Genomic DNA, 19,779 nt, shown 5'->3' with positions numbered 1-19,779 from the left:
GCTGAACACGTACAGAACATGTCGATCTCCACACAGGAAGTGGATGCAGGTGACTGCATGAGTCGCAGAGAGAACAACAACAAAGACTCGTCCTGCTCTCGTCCGCCAGGACAATCCTTCTTTTCCACCCTATTTGTTCTGACATCTCTGATGTTTGTAAAAATCTTCTCCATTACTCCTCATCAGACTCCTGTGAAGTTTCCTCGGACCCGCTCCCCACTCGGCCGGCTCCGGGGCCGACCCGCTCCTCGTCCTCCCCTCATTAGCCGAGCACATGATCCGGACGCCCTCACTGCCCGCTCACAAAAGACCCGTCAGCGGAGCGAGAACACAAAGTTCTCTGCCACCAACCGACACACAACAATTACACCCAATTATTAGCTCGCTTGTCACAACTTCTGGAGGAGAGGCAGTGGGTCCAGAACCAGGACTTTATTGAAGTTCAGACGAGACCAGGAAGCAACTCTGATCTTGACGTTGACCTGATGGTTTCACCTCCTCGGGGTCCACTAACAACAAAGACTGCAACTATAAACACATTAGAAATATGTGACGGATGGAGAGAGAGAGAGAGAGAGAGAGAGATAGTTTTATTTATATCAATTTTAAACAAATGATCTTATTAAACAGCTCGAGTGTTGTCAGTGGAATGATGAAAATGCTATATTTAAGAAATAGATCCAGAAAGTTTATTTGCACTTATTTATTCCTATAATAACACTTTTGTCATTTTTTTATTTTCTCTTTTCACTCACTGTATATATCAACTTGACAAAATTGAATTTTGAAAATATTGATGTCAACCTTTTCTTATGTTTTTATGTCTATTTATCTATCGGCTTACATTTCTTGAACCATTGATCTTTTACTGACAATTTATTTCTAATTTAATTTGTTTTTCTTAAATTTGTTGTTTATTTAGATTTGGCCTTGACTTTAAAATTAACTATTGACAAAGAACCCTCTTCCTCATCGTTAGCATCAGTATCTCCATAGAAAGAAGAGTAAGAAGTCAACAGTAAATCTTTGCGAGCACTGACAGGTTTGCATCTGAATTAACTTTTTTTTATATGAATCTTAAAATTAAAATAAACATGTTAATTGTTACCTAGAGCAGATTCTAGTTAGCTTCATGCTAACCGTTAGCTACAGCAGGGTCCAGTTAGCTTTATGCTAACCGTTAGCTACAACAAGGTCCAGTAAGTTTAATGCTAACCGTTAGCTACAGCAGGGTCCAGTTAGCTTTATGCTAACCGTTAGCTACAACAAGGTCCAGTAAGTTTAATGCTAACCGTTAGCTACAGCAGGGTCCAGATAGCTGTATGCTAACCGTTAGCTACAGCAAGGTCCAGTTAGCTCTATGTTAACTGTTATCTAAAGAAGGGTCTCGTTATCATCAATCTTTACCGTTAGCTACAACAAGGTCCAGTTAGCTCTATGTTAACCGTTAGCTACGGCAAGTTCCAGTAAGTTTAATTCTAACCGTTAGCTACAGAAAGGTCCAGTTAGCTTCATGCTAACAGTTTGCTACAGCAAGGTCCAGTTAGCTTCATGCTAACCCTCAGCTACAGCAAGGTCAAGTAAGCTTCATGCTAATCGTTAGCTACAGCAAGGTCCAGTTAGCTTCATGCTAACCATTCAGTTAGGCCCATGCTAATAGTTATTATTATCTTTGTTGGATAAAAAATGTAGAATGTAGAAGATTCAATCATTATCAGCATGAACAGGATCTTTATCAGTGTTTAGACCCCTCGTCTGTTGCCCCTTTTTTTAGACAGATAAATGTAAGTCCATCTCACAAACTTCTTTCCGCAGCAACTATGATCGAAGCATTTTAGTTCAGTTGCGGGAGTAAACTCAAACTGCCAAGAACAAGCAGGAAGGACTCAGTTGCTGCTCGCAGAAAGGTCAGAGGTCACCGCAAACCTTCAGCCCTTCAGCTCTTCTTTCTTTTTTTCTCAGGTTCAGGAACCGAATGTGATAAAAATAAAACCATCGACTTGATGTCAGCCTGTACAATTCAACGTCTGAAGAGTCTTCTGGAGGATTCAACAAACTCCTTCGGTGCCGACAAAGAACTGAGAGGAGAATGAAAGTTTGAGGTGAAGAAAAGCACTAAAGATCATCAACACACAAAAAAAACCCAAACGTGAGTAAAAAAGATGGCTGTAGAATGAAAAATATAATATTAATATATAAAAGCGTGAAGGTTAGCGAGAAATCGATGAACAAAGACAAGAAAAAGATTTTTGTAAAAAACATGGACGCACACACACACGTTCATCCCCGTATTGTGTGAGCTTTAAACACAGATGTTTCGTCGGCACACGGATATTTTCTCCGGGCTCCGAGCACGCCTTCTCCTCGCCGTCCTCCTTCTTCCCCGCCTCCTCCACCATTGTGTCGCCGCCGCCGACCGTCGCTGCCGCGTCTGTTTCCCAGGCTGAGTCTCCGCGGCGCCGCCTGAGAAGCTCCGCTCGCTCCCTCGCCCCCAACAATGGAGCGGCGCCGGCCCCCCGAAAAACACGGCTGAATAAAGTTAGTTCAACATCGGCCCTGAGAGCCCGGCGAGACCGCGGACCCGGCGGCCACGCTCGCGGAACTATTTGTTAATAGTCCAATTAGATAATTGCCATCTTTCACTCCTCTGCCTGTTTCCCATAAAGACTTGAATGGCCCTTGGAAGGGTTGGGTTTGGGGGGGCGGGGGGGCGGCTTCAAGGGGGCTTCTGACCGGGCTGAGGTGACGAGAAGGGGGCCGGAGAATGTTCCTCGCGCCGGTTGCCGCCCGCTCTGAATTGAATCTTTGTAGCCTAATCAATGGTCTTATTGGATTAGCGGCCTCCGCTGCGTCGGGAGATATTGTTGCGCTGACAATGAAAATAAGAGTTGTGGGTGGGTGGCGGGCTGGGAGGCGAGCGGCAGAGAGGTAGGGGCCATTCCAGGGGTACGCATGTGTGCGAGCGAGCGCAGGCAGCTCGGCTCTAACGACAAGTTTTTTGTCTCAGGTGAAGAACGGAGGAACCCGCTTTTTTCTCGAGAGGATTTTTTTCTTCTCGCCCCCCCTCCTCAGAACCCACCGAGGACAAGTTGGCGGACTAGCCGGGGGAACTTTTTTCCGGCGAGGTGTGTCGGAGCGTCGGACCCCCCCGGACCAATCATCGGTCGTCATTACCCCCGGAGCTGAGAAGCAGCCAACCGAGAGGGGGACGGCGGACCCCTCCATCAAGACTTGATCTATTTCCCCAAACAATTTAGCGTATTCATGAGGTTACGCAAATGTGGAGGCAGCGAAATTACCGTAATCAATTGAAGCTGCGAGTGCACATCCATGGCTCTGATTATTTGGAGATCATCTATCAGCCTGATGTCTGCGTAACGAGGACAGGGGGGCATCGAATTACCGTCGACTTCCACTGACAAGTCCATGATCATTGGGCAGAGGGAGTGTGGTCAGTGATAATAGGGCTCCTCGGTCAGCGGCGGACGTCTTCCTGCAGACATTAGGTTCCTGACAAAAGGTGCTGTTTTTTGAAACTCAAACCTTCTCTGTCCACCGCCGGCGCCGACCCGTCCTCCCTGTTGTCTCTCCGGCTTTTTTTTTTTTCTTTTTTTTTTTTTTTTGTTGTTGCTCCTTCTTCCAAAAGCTGACAAAGGAAAAAAGGAGGCGGACAGACGGGAGCATGGAGGTCAGGTACAGCCAGGACTCGGACGGGATGGTGCTGAAGAACGGGCTGAAGGAGGGCAAGGACGCCAAGGAGACTCAGGGGAGCTTGACCAAGAGCTTCCTGAAGGAGCAGCAGGGATCCTTCTCGCCGTCCGGGACTTTGGACAACTGCGAGAAGAGCAGGGGGAGCTCGGGGGACCCCGACTACTGTCGCAGGATCCTGGTGCGGGGTGAGTCCGGCTGGAGCGGAACAGGATCACAACTTAAAAACACTTTCTTAAATATGTTTTTTTTTTTAAACGTGGAGGAAGAACGCTCACGACGTCCTCCTCACTTTTTATCTAGAAGTTGTTTTGTTGTCGTATTATTAGATAAATTAATGATAGTCATCGGTTGTTAAAACATCTTCTCATAATATTTGATCATTAATAAACTCAATGATCTATTTCGACGATTCATTAATTATGTGTAATATACTGTGTATTTAAATAAATATATGATCATATATGTCAATAATTATCTTATTTTTTAAACTATTTTAACTAATAATATAATAAAGTAACTTCCCTTTAAATAAGTGTCTAATTTAATTTGATATAATCTTACATGTTTAATATTAATATTGATAATTATTAAATCATAATAAGAAATTAGTTTAGTTTCAACACAATTATTCTTTATGGCATTAATGTCGAGATACGTGTAAATTTACTGTCAACCTTAGAATAAACGTAATTTGTTAATAAATGTAATGGAATTATTATTATTATTTAATTTAAGTTTTAATAATAACTCATTATTTTTAAAAACCCATTATTTATTTCACACAAGTTGTAATTTTTTTCAACATCTTTTTAAAATGAGAAGCAAAAAAACAACAATTACATTTTAAACAGACGAATAAAATATAATGAAATTGCATTGTCGTTTAACGTAGTTTTTTATTTACACAACATTATAGATACGTTACGTTAACACATTAAATTAATGAATGTAAATATTAATATTTGCTTGTGCTGATAATAATAATAATAATAACACATAATAATACGTATTATTACCAGTAATTAACGATAATATATTGTAATAATTCATAATAATTGTTATAATAATAACAACATAATTACAATAATAAAATATACTATTGTTATTATTAACACAACTCTTTATCATTATTATTATGAGTAATAATAGTGATAATAACACTTATGCCGCAGACGCGAAAGGTTCCATCCGGGAGATCATTCTACCGAAGGGTCTGGACCTGGACCGGCCCAAACGGACCCGCACCTCCTTCACAGCCGAGCAGCTGTACCGCCTGGAGATGGAGTTCCAGAGGTGTCAGTACGTGGTCGGGCGGGAGAGGACGGAACTGGCCCGGCAGCTCAATCTGTCCGAAACTCAGGTGTGTGTGTGTGTGTGTGTGTGTGTGTGTGTTCATATTCAAGATGTCTCTGTGCTTTTGTTGTGCTGTTGTTGGTCTGTTGTTGGTCTGTCGTTGGTCTGTTGTCGTGCGTCAGACCTGAGATCAGCCTGAGTCACGAACGCCGTCGACGGAACCGGTTAAATCCACTTGTTGGTTCCGGACGACTCGGTGTGAGGTTTCGCGGCGGACGGGGGTCCAGATTAGAAAAGTTGCGAACCAATCAGAAGTGCCGGCTTAATCCCGGGGGCGCCCCCTGGTGCAAGGGGTCAGCGCGAGGTCACGGGCAGGTCTGAACTGCGGTTGACACCAAATTCCCCAAGCGGGGTCAAAAGGTCAATTAAGCCTAAAAAGCCTCCGACCGATGAGCGTGTTTGTCGATTCTCACACAACAATGTCGCACATAATGCGGCTAAAAACGACAACTTTTAGTTGTTTGTTTTGATCTTGTTCACGTCTTGATGTGTCATGACTCAGACTTAAAAGTACACAAAGTCAAACGCACACAACTTTATTTAATCGCTGCGGCGATGATTCACTCGTCAACATTACATTCACACACTTATTTTTGTGTGTTTTCATTTTTGTCTTTTCTAAAAAAAAAACAACAGGAGGCAAAAAAATGAGTTTTTTGTGTTTTTCGATCTCAATTTTGAATGTCATTTGCGTTTTTTTGTCGCTACATTGATGTGTTGTTGCTTTTGTATTTTATCGACGAGTAAAAGACGAATACAGTGAAAAACCAGGTGAAAGTTTATACTTACATTTTAACTTTTAAAACAAACTCAACATTCTTGTGTCGTGAACAACGATACGTTTGTTAAGTTTCTCTCTCGCGGCTTCATCCTGAAGACTCAGGAGTTCTTCTGTCGTTGATCTACAGCAGCTGGAGAACGACAGGAAGCTCAGATCACAAACTACACAATAACTCAACAATAACGTGACGATCGACACGATTAATCCTAACAAACGTCACTTTCTTCTCGAACGTTCGACGCAGTCACTGTAGATCTTCGAAAAGTTCCTACAACACATTCCCAGTTGTGATGGGGGGGTCAAAGGTCAAGCACCAGCATCATATTGATCAACCTATCCGAGACGGTGACGTCGGTCTGTGGCTTTGTTTGTGTCGGAAGCTGATCTCACCTGCGGCCCCTGAACGCCTCGTCACGACGAGGACTGACGTTGTTTAACTTCAGAGTCGTGTGACTCCAGCATCACAAGGTCGGTGCTGCGTTCAGGTTCCGCGGAGAAGATCTTTGATCACATCTTTGTTCTGAATATTCTTGATTCACTCAAGGATTTATTGATCAAATTGTTTTTGTTGTGAGTATTTTTTGACCCAAAGATATTTGAACAAAATAATTACTTTTAAATCGTTGATTAAATTTACTGTGAAACGTTGATTAAACTTTGTTTATGTATTAAACATGTCATCGGTTGAATAGTGTGTGTTTCTATAGAAGTAGATGTCCATTGACGGTGAACTCTATTGATAACATGGCTGGAAAATACCTTTTTTATAAGTGATTACTTTGAACTATTTCACTTTCACAGCAAGTATGTCGTGTTGAGCTCATGTTTCTCTCAACACGTGTGTTGATGCTTCTTGAAGCTTCAATATTTATATGAAATGTAGGAGTGACGAGTTTTGTTCTCTCTTCGTTTCTTATTCAAAGAAAACATCTATAACTATTTTTTTTTAAACTTTTTCGTGGAATCATTAGAGTCTGTACATAGTGGTGTGAACATTTAGTGTAAACATTTAGTGTGAACATTTAGTGTAAACATTTAGTGTGAACATTTAGTGTAAACATTTAGTGTGAACATTTAGTGTAAACATTTAGTGTGAACATTTAGTGTGATAATTTTAGTGTAAACATTTAGTGTAAACATTTAGTGTGAACATATAGTGTGATAATTTTAGTGTAAACATTTAGTGTAAACATTTAGTGTGAACATATAGTGTGATCATTTTAATGTAATCATTTAGTTTGACATTTTAGTGTAAACATTTAGTGTGATAATTTTAGTGTAAACATTTAGTGTGAACATTTAGTGTGAACATTAAGTGTGATCATTTTAGTGTAAACATTTAGTGTGAACATTTAGTGTGAACATTAAGTGTGAACATTTAGTGTAAACATTTATTGTGAACATTTTATTGTGAACATTTAGTGTGAACATTTTAGTGTGAACATTTAGTGTGATAATTTTAGTGTGATAATTTTAGTGTAAACATTTAGTGTGAACATTTTAGTGTGAACATTTAGTGTGAACATTTTAGTGTGAACATTTAGTGTGATAATTTTAGTGTAAACATTTAGTGTGAACATATAGTGTGATAATTTTAATGTAATCATTTAGTTTGACATTTTAGTGTAAACATTTAGTGTAAGTAAGTAAGTAAGTAATATTTATTTATATAGCGCTTTTCGAGACCAGGTGAACATTTAGTGTGATAATTTTAGTGTAAACATTTAGTGTGAACATTTAGTGTGAACATTTAGTGTAAACATTTAGTGTGAACATTTAGTGTGAACATTTTAGTGTGAACATTTTAGTGTGAACATTTGAGTGTGAACATTTAGTGTGGAAATTTTAGTGTAAAAATTTAGTGTGAATATTTTAGTGTGACAATTGAGTGTGAACATTAAGCGTGAACATTTTAGTGTGAATATTTAGTGTGATCATTTTAGTGTAAACATTTAGTGTGAACATTTAGTGTGAACATTTTAGTGTGAACATTTAGTGTGATAGTTTTAGTGTAAACATTTAGTGTGAACATTTAGTGTGAACATTTAGTGTGAACATTTTAGTGTGAACATTTAGTGTGATAGTTTTAGTGTAAACATTTAGTGTGAACATTTTAGTGTGAACATTTTAGTGTGAACATTTAGTGTGATAGTTTTAGTGTAAACATTTAGTGTGAACATTTAGTGTGAACATTTTATTGTGACCATTTTATTGTGAACATTTAGTGTAAACATTTAGTGTGAACATTTAGTGTGAACATTTAGTGTGAACATTTTATTGTGAACATTTAGTGTGAACATTTAGTGTGAACATTTAGTGTGAACATTTAGTTTGAACATTTAGTGTGAACATTTAGTGTGAACATTTAGTGTGAACATTTAGTTTGAACATTTAGTGTGAACATTTAGTGTGAACATTTAGTGTGAACATTTTATTGTGAACATTTTATTGTGAACATTTAGTGTGAACATTTAGTGTGAACATTTAGTGTGAACATTTTAGTGTGAACATTTAGTGTGAACATTTAGTGTGGACATTTAGTGTGAACATTTAGTGTGAACATTTTAGTGTGACCATTTTAGTGTGGACATTTAGTGTGAACATTTAGTGTGAACATTTAGTGTGGACATTTAGTGTGAACATTTAGTGTGAACATTTAGTGTGAACATTTAGTGTGAACATTTTAGTGTGACCATTTTAGTGTGGACATTTAGTGTGAACATTTAGTGTGAACATTTTAGTGTGACCATTTTAGTGTGACCATTTTAGTGTGGACATTTAGTGTGAACATTTTAGTGTGACCATTTTAGTGTGAACATTTAGTTTGAACATTTAGTGTGAACATTTAGTGTGAACATTTAGTGTGAACATTTTAGTGTGAACATTTTATTGTGAACATTTAGTGTGAACATTTAGTGTGAACATTTAGTGTGAACATTTTAGTGTGACCATTTTAGTGTGACCATTTTAGTGTGACCATTTTAGTGTGAACATTTAGTGTGAACATTTAGTGTGAACATTTAGTGTGAACATTTAGTGTGAACATTTTAGTGTGAACATTTAGTGTGAACATTTAGTGTGGACATTTAGTGTGAACATTTAGTGTGAACATTTTAGTGTGACCATTTTAGTGTGGACATTTAGTGTGAACATTTAGTGTGAACATTTTAGTGTGATCATTTTAGTGTGACCATTTTAGTGTGAACATTTAGTGTGAACATTTTAGTGTGACCATTTTAGTGTGGACATTTTAGTGTGGACATTTAGTGTGAACATTTAGTGTGAACATTTTAGTGTGAACATTTTAGTGTGACCATTTTAGTGTGGACATTTAGTGTGAACATTTTAGTGTGACCATTTTAGTGTGACCATTTTAGTGTGAACATTTAGTGTGAACACTTTAGTGTGACCATTTTAGTGTGGACATTTAGTGTGAACATTTTAGTGTGACCATTTTAGTGTGACCATTTTAGTGTGGACATTTAGTGTGAACATTTAGTGTGAACATTTTAGTGTGACCATTTTAGTGTGAACATTTTAGTGTGACCATTTTAGTGTGACCATTTTAGTGTGGACATTTAGTGTGAACATTTAGTGTGAACATTTTAGTGTGACCATTTTAGTGTGACCATTTTAGTGTGACCATTTTAATGTGGACATTTAGTGTGAACATTTAGTGTGAACATTTTAGTGTGACCATTTTAGTGTGACCATTTTAGTGTGGACATTTAGTGTGAACATTTAGTGTGAACATTTAGTGTGATCATTTTAGTGTAAACATTTAGTGTGACCATTTTAGTGTGACCATTTTAGTGTGGACATTTAGTGTGAACATTTTAGTGTGACCATTTTAGTGTGACCATTTTAGTGTGGACATTTAGTGTGAACATTTAGTGCGAACATTTTAGTGTAACCATTTTAGTGTGAACATTTAGTGTGGACATTTAGTGTGAACATTTTAGTGTTACCATTTTAGTGTGACCATTTTAATGTGGACATTTAGTCTGAACATTTAGTGTGATAATTTTAGTGTAAACATTTAGTGTGAACATTTTATTGTGACCATTTTAGTGTGACCATTTTAGTGTGAACATTTTAGTGTGGACATTTAGTGTGACCATTTTACTGTGACCATTTTAGTGTGAACATTTTAGTGTGACCATTTTACTGTGACCATTTTAATGTGGACATTTAGTGTGAACATTTAGTGTGAACATTTTAGTGTGACCATTTTAGTGTGGACATTTAGTGTGAACATTTAGTGTGAACATTTAGTGTGAACATTTAGTGTGATACTTTTAGTGTAAACATTTAGTGTGAACATTTTAGTGTGACCATTTTAGTGTGGACATTTAGTGTGAACATTTTAGTGTGACCATTTTAGTGTGACCATTTTAGTGTGGACATTTAGTGTGAACATTTAGTGTGAACATTTTAGTGTGACCATTTTAGTGTGACCATTTTAGTGTGACCATTTTAATGTGGACATTTAGTGTGAACATTTAGTGTGAACATTTTAGTGTGACCATTTTAGTGTGACCATCTTAGTGTGGACATTTAGTGTGATAATTTTAGTGTAAACATTTAGTGTGAACATTTTAGTGTGACCATTTTAGTGTGGACATTTAGTGTGAACATTTTATTGTGACCATTTTAGTGTGACCATTTTAGTGTGGACATTTAGTGTGAACATTTAGTGTCAACATTTTAGTGTGACCATTTTAGTGTGGACATTTAGTGTGAACATTTTAGTGTGACCATTTTAGTGTGACCATTTTAGTGTGGACATTTAGTGTGAACATTTAGTGTGAACATTTTAGTGTGACAATTTTAGTGTGACCATTTTAATGTGGACATTTAGTTTGAACATTTTGTGTGAACATTTTAGTGTGACCATTTTAGTGTGACCATTTTAATGTGGACATTTAGTGTGAACATTTAGTGTGAACATTTTAGTGTGACCATTTTAGTGTGACCATTTTAGTGTGACCATTTTAGTGTGGACATTTAGTGTGAACATTTAGTGTGAACATTTAGTGTGATAATTTTAGTGTAAAAATTGATTGTGACCATTTCAGTGTGGACATTTAGTGTGAACATTTTAGTGTGACCATTTTAGTGTGACCATTTTAGTGTGGACATTTAGTGTGAACATTTTAGTGTGACCATTTTAGTGTGGACATTTAGTGTGAACATTTAGTGTGAACATTTTAGCGTGACCATTTAGTGTGGACATTTAGTGTGAACATTTAGCGTGACCATTTTAGTGTGACCATTTTAGTGTGGACATTTAGTGTGAACATTTAGTGTGACAATTTTAGTGTGACCATTTTAATGTGGACATTTAGTGTGAACATTTAGTGTGAACATTTTAGTGTGACAATTTTAGTGTGACCATTTTAATGTGGACATTTAGTGTGAACATTTAGTGTGAACATTTTAGTGTGACCATTTTAGTGTGACCATTTTAGTGTGACCATTTTAGTGTGGACATTTAGTGTGAACATTTAGTGTGAACATTTAGTGTGATAATTTTAGTGTAAAATTGATTGTGACCATTTTAGTGTGAACATTTAGTGTGAACATTTTAGTGTGACCATTTTAGTGTGACCATTTTAGTGTGGACATTTAGTGTGAACATTTAGTGTGAACATTTTAGTGTGACCATTTTAGTGTGACCATTTTAGTGTGACCATTTTAATGTGGACATTTAGTGTGAACATTTAGTGTGAACATTTTAGTGTGAACATTTAGTGTGAACATTTTAGTGTGACCATTTTAGTGTGACCATTTTAGTGTGGACATTTAGTGTGAACATTTTAGTGTGACCATTTTAGTGTAAACATTTAGTGTGAACATTTTAGTGTGACCATTTTAGTGTGACCATTTTAGTGTGGACATTTAGTGTGAACATTTAGTGTGAACATTTTAGTGTGACCATTTTAGTGTGGACATTTAGTGTGAACATTTTAGTGTGACCATTTTAGTGTGACCATTTTAGTGTGGACATTTAGTGTGAACATTTTAGTGTGACCATTTTAGTGTGGACATTTAGTGTGAACATTTAGTGTGAACATTTTAGTGTGACCATTTTAGTGTGGACATTTAGTGTGAACATTTTAGTGTGACCATTTTAGTGTGACCATTTTAGTGTGAACATTTTAGTGTGAACATTTAGTGTGACTATTTTAGTGTGAACATTTAGTGTGAACATTTAGTGTGAACATTTAGTGTGACTATTTTAGTGTGGACATTTAGTGTGACTATTTTAGTGTGAACATTTAGTGTGACTATTTTAGTGTGGACATTTAGTGTGACTATTTTAGTGTGACCATTTTAGTGTGAACATTTAGTGTGACTATTTTAGTGTGAACATTTAGTGTGAACATTTAGTGTGACTATTTTAGTGTGAACATTTAGTGTGACTATTTTAGTGTGACCATTTTAGTGTGAACATTAAGTGTGACTATTTTAGTGTGAACATTTAGTGTGAACATTTAGTGTGACTATTTTAGTGTGAACATTTAGTGTGAACATTTAGTGTGACTATTTTAGTGTGAACATTTAGTGTGAACATTTAGTGTGACTATTTTAGTGTGAACATTTAGTGTGACTATTTTAGTGTGAACATTTAGTGTGACTATTTTAGTGTGAACATTTAGTGTGACTATTTTAGTGTGAACATTTAGTGTGAACATTTAGTGTGACTATTTTAGTGTGACCATTTTAGTGTGGACATTTAGTGTGAACATTTAGTGTGAACATTTAGTGTGACTATTTTAGTGTGACTATTTTAGTGTGAACATTTAGTGTGACTATTTTAGTGTGAACATTTAGTGTGAAAATTTAGTGTGACCATTTTAGTGTGAACATTTAGTGTGACTATTTTAGTGTGAACATTTAGTGTGAACAGTTAGTGTGACTATTTTAGTGTGAACATTTAGTGTGACTATTTTAGTGTGACTATTTTAGTGTGAACATTTAGTGTGACTATTTTAGTGTGAACATTTAGTGTGAACAGTTAGTGTGACTATTTTAGTGTGAACATTTAGTGTGACTATTTTAGTGTGAACATTTAGTGTGAAAATTTAGTGTGAACATTTAGTGTGACTATTTTAGTGTGACTATTTTAGTGTGAACATTTAGTGTGACTATTTTAGTGTGAACATTTAGTGTGAAAATTTAGTGTGACCATTTTAGTGTGAACATTTAGTGTGACTATTTTAGTGTGAACATTTAGTGTGAACAGTTAGTGTGACTATTTTAGTGTGAACATTTAGTGTGAACATTTAGTGTGACCATTTTAGTGTGGACATTTAGTGTGAACATTTAGTGTGAACAGTTAGTGTGACTATTTTAGTGTGAACATTTAGTGTGAAAATTTAGTGTGAACATTTTAGTGTGAACAGTTAGTGTGAACATTTAGTGTGAACATTTAGTGTGAACATTTAGTGTGAACATTTAGTGTGAACATTTAGTGTGAACATTTAGTGTGAACATTTAGTGTGACTATTTTAGTGTGAACATTTAGTGTGAACAGTTAGTGTGAACATTTAGTGTGACTATTAAAGGTGAACATTTTAGTGTGAACATTTACTTTGAACAGTTTAGGGTAATAATTATAATGTGAACATTTTAGTGTAAACATAAATTGTGAACATTTTAGTGTAAACATAAATTGTGAACATTTTAGTGTGAACATTTTAGTTTTAACATTTTAGTGTAATCATTTTAGTGTGAACATGTTGGAGTGAGAATTTTAATGTAAACAAATGTAAGTAAGTAAGTAAGTAATATTTATTTATATAGCGCTTTTCGAGACCATTTTAGTGGTAAATTTCGGCGTGAATATTTTAGTGTGATTTTTTTGGTGTGAAAAATCTAGTTTGATCATTTAAGTTGTTCATTTCACACTTTTTTATCCTAAAACAACCTGATTATGTTCAAGCAAACATGCTATTTTTCAACATAATATATACATTTTCAATGTTTTTTAACTTCTCTTTAATAATTTTCCTTTTTTCTTTTGTGTCATTGTTGTGTGATTGTTGAGTCTGATCATGAAACACACAATAACCTCAGAGAGTTGCTGTCGTCAAACAAAAGGCTACAAACAGCTGACGTTTGGATTGAATACTTGAAATACTTTTGAAAAGTGAAAAATTCTCAATAATATTTTGACGGACACACAAAAGTGTTATTTCTGCTTCTTCAACAACTAAGAACATCTGAGTTTTTCTTTACATGTCGGTCAACTTTTGTTTTGTCAGAAAAATCTATTTCATTTATTTGATGTTTTCTGTTGTTTGTTGTGTGTTGTTTTTCCACGTGAGTTATTTCAATTAGTTCTCAAGGATGTTCTTTCTATACCACAATTATTATTTCGTTTTTTCAGCCTTCAGCGAGTCATTGTTTGTTTTCGTCGTCTGCAGCCGCAACTGTACGAGTGTGGGTTGTGTTGTTGTAGTTTTAATACCGTTCTTGGTCTAGTTGTGTAGTAGTGGTAGTTGTTGTTTAGTAAAAGCCGTTGTTGTGTAGTAAAAGCAGTTGTTGTGTAGTAGTCAAAGCAGTTGATGTATAGTAAAAGTAGTTGTTGTGTAGTAAAAGCAGTTGTTGTGTAGTAGTCAAAGCAGTTGATGTGTAGTAAAAGCAGTTGTTGTGTAGTAAAAGCAGTTGTTGTGTAGAAGTCAAAGTAGTTGTTGGGTACTAAAAGCAGTTGTTGTGTAGTAAAAGCAGTTGTTGTGTAGTAGTCAAAGCAGTTGATGTGTAGTAAAAGCAGTTGTTGTGTAGTAAAAGCAGTTGTTGTGTAGTAGTCAAAGCAGTTGATGTGTAGTAAAAGCAGTTGTTGTGTAGTAAAAGCAGTTGTTGTGTAGAAGTCAAAGTAGTTGTTGGGTACTAAAAGCAGTTGTTGTGTAGTAAAAGCAGGTGTTGTGTAGTAAAAGCAGTTGTGTAGTAGTCAAAGCAGTTGATGTGTAGTAAAAGCAGTTGTGTAGTAGTCAAAGCAGTTGTAGTGTAGTAAAAGCAGTTGTGTAGTAGTCAAAGCAGTTGTTGTGTACTAAAAGCAGTTGCAGTGTAGTAAAAGCAGTTGTGTAGTAGTCAAAGCAGTTGTTGTGTATTAAAAGCAGGTGTTGTGTAGTAAAAGCAGTTTTTGTGTAGTAAAAGCAGTTGTTGTGTAGTTGTCAAAGAAGTTGTTGTATAGTAAAAGCAGTTGTTGTGTAGTAAAAGCAGTTGTTGTGTGTTGGAAGAAATTGTTGTTTAGTAGAAGAATCAGTTGTTGTAAAACATTTGTTGTTTAGTGTAAGCAATTTTTGTGTAGTGGAAACAGTTGTTGTTTACTGGAAGTAGTTGTTCAGTAGAAGAAGCAACTTTTAGAAAAAGCAATTGTTGTGTAGTAAAACCAGTTGTTGCATAGAAGAAGCAGTGGTTGTGTAGAACAAGCATTTGTTGTGTCGTAGGAGCAGTTGTTGTGTAGAAGAAGCAGTTCTTGTGTAGCAGACGGCAGTTTTCGCTAGTTGTGAGTCAGTAAGTAAATCATTATTTGTAATGCACCTTTGTAGAAGAAGCAGTTATTGTGTAAATTAGAAGTTGTTGTGTAGTCGATCCGTGGAAGCAGTGGTTGTGTAGAAGCAGCTGTTGTGTAGGAGAAGCAAGTGTTGTGTACTAGACGCAAACGTTGTGTAGAGGCACTTGAATAGTGATACTATTACGATTTTATTGAAGCGATTGTGGTAGTTGTCGCAGTAGTAGTTGTGTTAATGAGTATGTGTATTCGTTGTTGTACTTTTAGTTGAAGTACCAGTTGTAGTAGTTCAAGTATTTGTAGAACTAATGATTATAAACACGAATAGAAATGAAGAAACTTATTTGTTCTCCTGTTTGATGATCACAAAGTTAAACGAATAGTGTGTTTAGGTGTGTGTGTGTGTGTGTGTGTGCTTGTGTATGCGTGTGTGTGTGTGTGTGTGTGCGTGTGTGTGTTTGTGTTATCTCTATTCATCTGTCATCACTGAGATGATCAGAGATCAACAGTCAGGAAGACGTTCGTCCTCGATCCTGACTGACAGAGGTTCTGATCCTGAACCAGCAGAGATTCAAAACCTGTCAACCAGACGTCCTGCCAAACCAGTGTGTGTGTGTGTGTGTGTGTGTGTGTGTGTGTGTGTGTGTGTGTGTGACAGGAAGTTGTTGTTGGTCTGTCAGTACTTGTGTAGAGACGATGTCAGAAGAACTAGAATGATGGAGAAACTTTAGTCATAAAACCAGTCCAGACCTGTTGAGACCTGAGTTCACGTCCAGATCTCGATGATGATGATGACACTGCAGGTCACATGATGGCGTGTTCAAATTGACACGTGTGTGTTTTTTACGCCTGCAGGTAAAAGTCTGGTTCCAGAACCGGCGTACGAAGCAGAAGAAGGACCAGGGCAAGGACTCGGAGCTGCGCTCGGTGGTGTCGGAGACGGCGGCCACGTGCAGCGTCCTCAGACTGCTGGAGCAGGGTCGCCTGCTGACGCCGTCCGGGCTCCCGGGGATGCTGCCCCACTGCGGCGCCGGCACGCTGGGCGCCACGCTGCGGCCCCCCTCCATCGCTCTGGCGGGCGGCGTGGGAGGAGGCGGCGGCTGCAGCGCCGGGAGCGCCAGCCCTCCGGTGCCCGTGGTCACGAGCTCGGGGACGATGCCGGGCCTGCAGAGCTCGCCGGCGGCCCACGGCCTCTTCAGCTTCCCCGTGCCCTCCCTGCTCGCCGGCCGCATCTCCGCCAACCCTCTGTCCATGGCCAGCTCGCTGGCGGGGAACTTACAGGAACTGTCGGCCCGCTACCTGAGCTCCTCGGCCTTCGAGCCGTACTCCAGGACGAACGGCAAAGAATGCATGGACAAGAAACTCCTGGAATGAGTTTGTGACCTCCGGGGACCGGTTTTCCCTTCTCGCCGTCTTTGTCCCGTCTTTCATCCGTCTGTCCTGTCCTGTAACGTCCTCGCACACCTGTACAAAGAAGAGACCGACCACCGGGTCCGGACCTCTTCGCGGGACAACGAACGGCGCCCGGAGAGAGAGGAGCACGGCAGGAGCTATGAACTTGTCACGTAAAAAATTGTGTGTTTAGAATTCGTGGTGTTCGGTGCATGTAGTCGTAGAGAGAGGACGTGTGTAGCAGCGCGTGACACTGCGGACAATCGTCGTCGACCCGGAGAAGAAGATGTCGGCGAGAACTCAAGGAAGATAATCCAGGCGCGTCTCAGCGGGGGAAGATTAAACTCTTCTTCGTCTTGAAGACGACAAGTTTTTGTCTTTTGTGTCTGATTTACAGTCACGACCGATCGTTGTCGTACAGTTTCTCCTGCGATTTGAGAGCTGTGCCTTTTTGAAGTGTTATTTTATTGTAAATTATTGACTTGTGTAATTAATAGATGAGCGGTTTTATCTGGTGATGGATGAGTGGATGTCAGACGCTCGTCAGTGCTGTTGTGGTGAACTATCTTGAAATGTTGTGAACCGTGTGGTACAAATGTCTATATATATACACAGCTGCAACAAAGACTGGCTCGTTTTGTGTCTTCGAAGCTGCTCTCGAACCGTCGCTGGTGGCACCTCGGCTACATGAGTTGGAAATCTTTATTCGCAGCGTCAGAACAAAAAACTCCACTTAGGAAGGTTTTGTTGGAGCAGTTTGTGTGGAGCTGCAGGTCGAGGCTGAATTAAATACAGAGACAGAAGCACATAAACCGTGATATGTATGTGTTTGTGTGTCTACAGTAACAGTGTGTGTCTGCAGACACTGTGTGTGTCTATGGTGACAGTGTGTGTCCCCGCAGTGACAGTGTGTCCCCGCAATGACAGTGTGTGTCCCCGCAGTGACAGTGTGTGTCCCCGCAGTGACAGTGTGTGTTTGCAGGGACTGTGTGTCCCCGCAGTAACAGCGTGTGTGTTTGTATTTCTGCAGTGACAATGTGTGTATTTGTATGTTTGTCACTGCAGACATACAAATACACATACTGTCACTGCAGACACACACAGAAACATACTGTCGCTGCAGACACACAATGACACGCACTCAGACACACAATGACACACACTCAGACACACAATGACACACACTCAGACACACTGTCACTGCAGACACACACACAAACACACTGTCACTGCAAACGTAAAAACACACATACTGTCACTGCAGACACACACACAAACACACTGTCACTGCAAACGTAAAAACACACATACTGTCACTGCAGACACACACACAAACACACTGTCACTGCAAACGTAAAAACACACATACTGTCACTGCAGACACACACACAAACACACTGTCACTGCAAACGTAAAAACACACATACTGTCACTGCAGACACACACACAAACACACTGTCACTGCAAACGTAAAAACACACATACTGTCACTGCAGACACAGACATAAACACACTGTAAGTGCAAACACACAAACCGACATACTGTCACTACAAACACACACAAACACACTGTCACTGCAAACATGCAAACACACATTCTGTCACTGCAGTGTGTTTGTGTGTGTGTCTGCAGTGACAGTGTGTGTGTCTCAAGTGACAGTGTGTGTGTCTACTGTGACAGTGTGTGCGTCTGCAGTGACAGTGTGTGCCTACATGACAGTGTGTGTGTCTGCAATGACATGTGTGTGTCTCGAGTGACAGTCTGTGTGTCTTCAGCGACAGTGTGTGTATTAAGTCACAGTGTGTGTGTCTGCAGCGACAGTGTGTGTCTGCAGTGACAGTGTGTGTCTTCAGCGATAGTGCGTGTATTAAGTCACAGTGTGTGTGTCTGCAGTGACAGTGTGTGTGTCTTCAGCGACAGTGCGTGTATTAAGTCACAGTGTGTGTGTCTGCAGCGACAGTGTGTGTGTCTGCAGCGACAGCATGTGTGTCTTCAGCGACAGTGTTGTGTGTCTGCAGCGACAGTGTGTGTGTCTGCAGCGACAGTGTGTGTGTCTTCAGCGACAGTGAGTGTGTCTGCAGCGACAGTGTGTGTGTCTTCAGCGACAGCGTGTGTGTCTGCAGCGACAGTGTGTGTGTCTTCAGCGACAGTGAGTGTGTCTGCAGCGACAGTGTGTGTGTCTGCAGCGACAGTGTGTGTGTCTGCAGCGACAGTGTGTGTGTCTGCAGCGACAGTGTGTGTGTCTGCAGCGACAGTGTGTGTCTTCAGCGACAGTGTGTGTGTCTTCAGCGACAGTGTGTGTGTGTGTGTCACCACGTCCACCCTCTCCCTCACACACTGACAAATTCTCTTTCTTCGCCCCAAGTCCAATTAGGAGGAAGAGTTTTTGTAAGTGGAGGGTTTAAGGGTTGCAGTGGGGGGGCAGCTGTGTGTGTGTGTGAACACACACACGTCACCGGACCACCAACACATCGGCTCTCACATGCTCGTCCTAAGAAAGAGACTCAACATCCTGTCGTGTTTTCACCGCTTCCCTCGGTCCATACGGTGCCTGTGTGGGGATTAACACGTTAACAAGTCCAGAGAGCGAGACCCTCTTCTGCCACACTGATCCGGGACAACAAACCTGCCAGAGACCCTCCAGGTGCCCCGGCCCGTGAAACCCGCCTCGGCTCAGTCACTGTGCGGCTTCACACAACAATTAATCCCATTAAGTCATCAGAGCAGCAGGAGAGCAGAGAGCCATTAAATCTGACTTCAGTCTGCACAGGGTGACGGGGAGTTCCTGAGCCAGAGGCGTTTGTGCACCAACCACACACACACACACACACACACACACACACACACACACACACACACACACACACACACACACACACACACACACACACACGCGTGGACACATTATTTAAGTAGTTAATATTAATGTGAAAAAATACTTTTTTGTTGTCCTGATTTTGTTCAACGATAGATTAGCATGTAGCATTGATTAGGCTAACTGTGGCTAGCCAACGCAAAAAA

The 19,779-nt window shown here is 39.4% G+C and overlaps 1 protein-coding gene across 1 annotated transcript; it reads left to right on the top strand.

Moving 5' to 3' along the window:
• Positions 1–2,958: 2,958 nt before the first annotated feature.
• vax1 (ventral anterior homeobox 1) lies at positions 2,959–17,329 on the top strand. The gene is made up of 3 exons (XM_087802677.1): positions 2,959–3,896; positions 4,884–5,071; positions 16,221–17,329. Exons 1-3 carry the CDS (start codon positions 3,683–3,685, stop codon positions 16,737–16,739), a joined length of 921 nt encoding a protein of 306 aa, XP_087658803.1. The 5' UTR covers positions 2,959–3,682; the 3' UTR covers positions 16,740–17,329.
• The last annotated feature ends 2,450 nt before the right edge of the window (positions 17,330–19,779 follow it).

The sequence above is a fragment of the Callionymus lyra genome, chromosome 11, assembly GCF_982586985.1.
Source record: "Callionymus lyra chromosome 11, fCalLyr1.hap1.1, whole genome shotgun sequence".
Taxonomy (NCBI): domain Eukaryota; kingdom Metazoa; phylum Chordata; class Actinopteri; order Syngnathiformes; family Callionymidae; genus Callionymus; species Callionymus lyra.
This window is presented reverse-complemented; position numbering and strand designations above follow the sequence as displayed.